We start from the raw sequence: 3485 nt of genomic DNA on the forward strand, positions 1-3485 counted from the left end.
TATTCCTTAATGCAATACACTATAAATAACATGCATTTGTTTACAAGAAATACGGAGGTTCATAATATTGGTACCAGACAGAATGTTAACCTATTTCCCCCGAGTACTTCTCTTACTAAAGTTCAAAAGGGTCCATATTATTCTGGTATAAAAATCTCCAATCATCTGCCTAAAGAGCTCAAACAATTATCTAATAACCAGAAATCCTTTGAATGTGCCCTAAAAAGATTTTTACATGCTAACTCTTTTTATGCATTAAATGAGTATTTTAATTACAAATGTACATAAATTTGAATGCTTAATGTCACATTTTAACATAGTTAGTATGGGAGATGTGAGGGGTTGTATTGTGGTTACTAGTGACTTATGTCTGTTAATCAGGATATTATCTTTTTGCCTCGTATTGTTGTATGTGTTAGACAGTTAATGTGGGTGATCTTGGTTGTGTGGTTTGTGTTACTTTGTGTACGTGTTTGATGACTATTTCCGCATCCTGGGTCTGTTCCCTGTATAGATGTTTATGGAAAGTGGAGGATGTGTATGTATGTATATGACGAGTCCTGTATCAATGTTTTTTTTTATTTATGGGAAAATGAAATAAAGAAAGTATTTAATTATTTGGGTGATCTGAGTGAAATTGTATTAATTCTAAGTTTTTATAGTAATGCACTTTTTAAATTATGTTTAGTAATTACAATTGCAATAAGCTTCTTGTTTTTGTTTTTTTTCTATTGCCTATTTTACTTGACTAGTGTCTGTTTACTATTATTGTTATTATTTTAGTTGTGTGACTTACGTAATTTATTACATGTATACATCTATTATTATCAAAGGGACTTGGGTTTTTTGCCTGTACAGATATATGGAAAATAAAGGAAATGAATGAATGAATGAATGAATGAATGTGTTACAAAGGAAAACTGTTAAACTACTGCATTACAATCAGTACCTGAAGTCTTTTTGTTTTGTAAGCTTCTGCTTCTAATGCACTAGTTTTTTCTGCAACAACCTGCTGTGCCTCTTTCATCTGAGCATGGTATTTCTCTGCAAATAAAACCTGATATTAATCATAAAGGGTCACCAACATATAAGATTCTGTAGGCCACTTCTCTGCAAATGAAGACAGACTTAGAATGGACATGACAATTACTGGACAGTAGTACTTCAGAGATGTGTGGCATCTGAGGTTCACATGGCAGTGAGTATCAAGATTATGGTCTTCTGGAATGTGACACCATGTGGTTTTGCAGAAGAGTGCCAACATTTCGGAGCAAACTGCAGACTCCATTTTGGACCAGAAGAGTCACCCTTCTACCATGAAGTGGAGGCAGCATGTTCTTCTAAAATGCAGATATCCATCTATGAAACAACACTGCATCACATCCCAGAAGACCAAAATCCTGATACTTCAAAGACAAAATTGTCAGTTTAAAGTAATGGCATTCCTGGAACCTTGTAGTCCCATTCTGCTTTAGAACAAAACTGTGCTGGACAAATTTTTCCAATGGAGAAAGATGCAGGAATCCTGTGGGACCTTTTCACTGTTCACTATTCTCCAGATTCAACATTCAACTTGTGCTGTGTGTTCAATATTTACAAATGGCATTGAGAAAGTAAGCTTTCTGGAGACTGAATAAAAAATGTTACATGTCAGGCAGGAGTCTAGGTTGCAGATTGATGGCCCAGCATCAAGAAACAAAAAGAGTTTACACTAAAAATAAAACTGATTATGGATTGCAGTTCATACTGTCGCATTTGCTACGTAACACGACAAGAAATTTGTGCAGGTTCTCGGATTTGAACGAATATTTATTGGACATTCACAAGTACAATTACTCCACGTATAATGCCCTTGAGACATTTCTTCTCAATGTTACAACATTCTTGCACCGCTGATCTCGGTGAAGTGTTTTCTGCTCTGCTTGGAGCTCAACTGTCCTTAACTCTCATCAGATGCAAACTCTACTGGTCCCTTGTCAGATACGAACTCTGCTGGTCTCTTGCTGACATCGGACTCTTATAACCTGCACTCAGACTGAATAGGGAATACCTTGTTGAAGGGTTAATTTTGCCCGCTGCTATGAAATGAATGCAGGAATATGTGTCTACCTTAAACAATTAGTTTGTAATGGTGGAAACCCCACTGTTAAACTTTCATTTCTGGGGCAACAATTTCTAGCCATTGACCAGTGATGGACTTCTTATTGTCCGGCTTTCAGGCAGCATGTCACAATATCTATTAATTATGTGGATTGAAATATTAACTTGTGATACTATAAACACTTTACTAATTACTAGCAAAAACGTCCATCCTTCACTTGGTCTGTGACATCTGTAATTGCAGAATTTATTTAACACATTTCTATCCAATTACACCTATCTTCATCCCCAACCATCAATGGTTCCAGAAGTCCATTTAGCTGAAATCTTTACGACTTTATATGCATGGCAAAATTATGCTAAGCTTTATTTCAGGACCTATATCCTTTCACATATATTTAATCTTGAAGTTCCATATTTTGTCACTATAACAATATTATATGCATATGTTAGCACCATTCTGGGCATCGTTTTTATGGCGGGTAAGCACCCTCTTCTTTGAGGATGAATATTTCTTATGGGAATAAGATCTCAACATGGACACACAGAACTGGAAATGAAAATACCTGCATCGCTATGCTGACTGTCAGTAAATAGTTTTGTAGATTTTGATGGCATTTGAAACTGCAATTTATGCTTTAAGCCTTCAAAGCACAACTGATACTACATGTACCTCCTGCTTTAATCCTTCAAAAGCCCAGTGATTACTATACATACCATATGCTTAAGACTTTGCAGACCGGCAATTTAAATATTTAAATCACCCTGTGGACCGTCATTTTTATACCTACTACCCTAACTTGTGCACTGTTCACTTTAAAAATTAATATAAAATCTCCTGATTAATTTTATGAACTAAAATTTTTTGAGAACACTTACCAATGCTTCTAGAAGTGCTTGAGGGTGTGATATTTCTCGAGACATTCCCCTCTGTGAAGTGGCATTACACAAAACTTGCAAATGTAGGCAGTCCTACTCCTTCACAGCATTGCCTAGAAGGCTGCTTCCTCTTGAAATATTCACTCTTCACAATTTTCGCAAGGGCATGTTTCTGCATATCACCCGAGAGTTGCCCAGGGGGGGTCAAAATGAGGCCTGTGTGGGGTGGGAGTAGACGGCCCCGGTAGTAATAAGACTGTGTCTGCCGCTGGTTCTGCCGCCACTGTGCGGTCTGTAGCCCAGGCTTTTGCCACATTCAGCAGAAATGCCTTTTATTTCAATTTTGAATGAGGGTTTAGATTTTTGAAAACCAAAATGAATTGAAAATGGCACAATTTATAAGCCACAAGGCAACTTTCTTTGTCCACTTTACTGTTTTCTGAGGAAGAGAATAATAGGCCAAGTACTGATCAGCTCTATCAACTCCCTTCATGAACATATTATAC

At 36.7% G+C, this 3485-nt stretch overlaps 1 protein-coding gene across 6 annotated transcripts in view; it reads right to left on the reverse strand.

Moving 5' to 3' along the window:
* The window catches only part of LOC111863959 (E3 ubiquitin-protein ligase Bre1), a 92176-nt gene that overhangs the window by 15695 nt on the left and 72996 nt on the right, over window positions 1-3485 (reverse strand). For all 6 annotated transcript variants that reach the window (XM_023850840.1, XM_023850821.1, XM_023850830.1 and 3 more), the window contains one exon: window positions 950-1044. In XM_023850840.1, coding sequence (XP_023706608.1) covers window positions 950-1044 — 95 coding nt within the window. The remainder of the gene's footprint in view (window positions 1-949; window positions 1045-3485) is intronic.

The sequence above is a fragment of the Cryptotermes secundus genome, unplaced genomic scaffold (genome assembly GCF_002891405.2).
Source record: "Cryptotermes secundus unplaced genomic scaffold, Csec_1.0 scaffold2493, whole genome shotgun sequence".
In the NCBI taxonomy this organism is placed as follows: Eukaryota; Metazoa; Arthropoda; class Insecta; order Blattodea; family Kalotermitidae; genus Cryptotermes; species Cryptotermes secundus.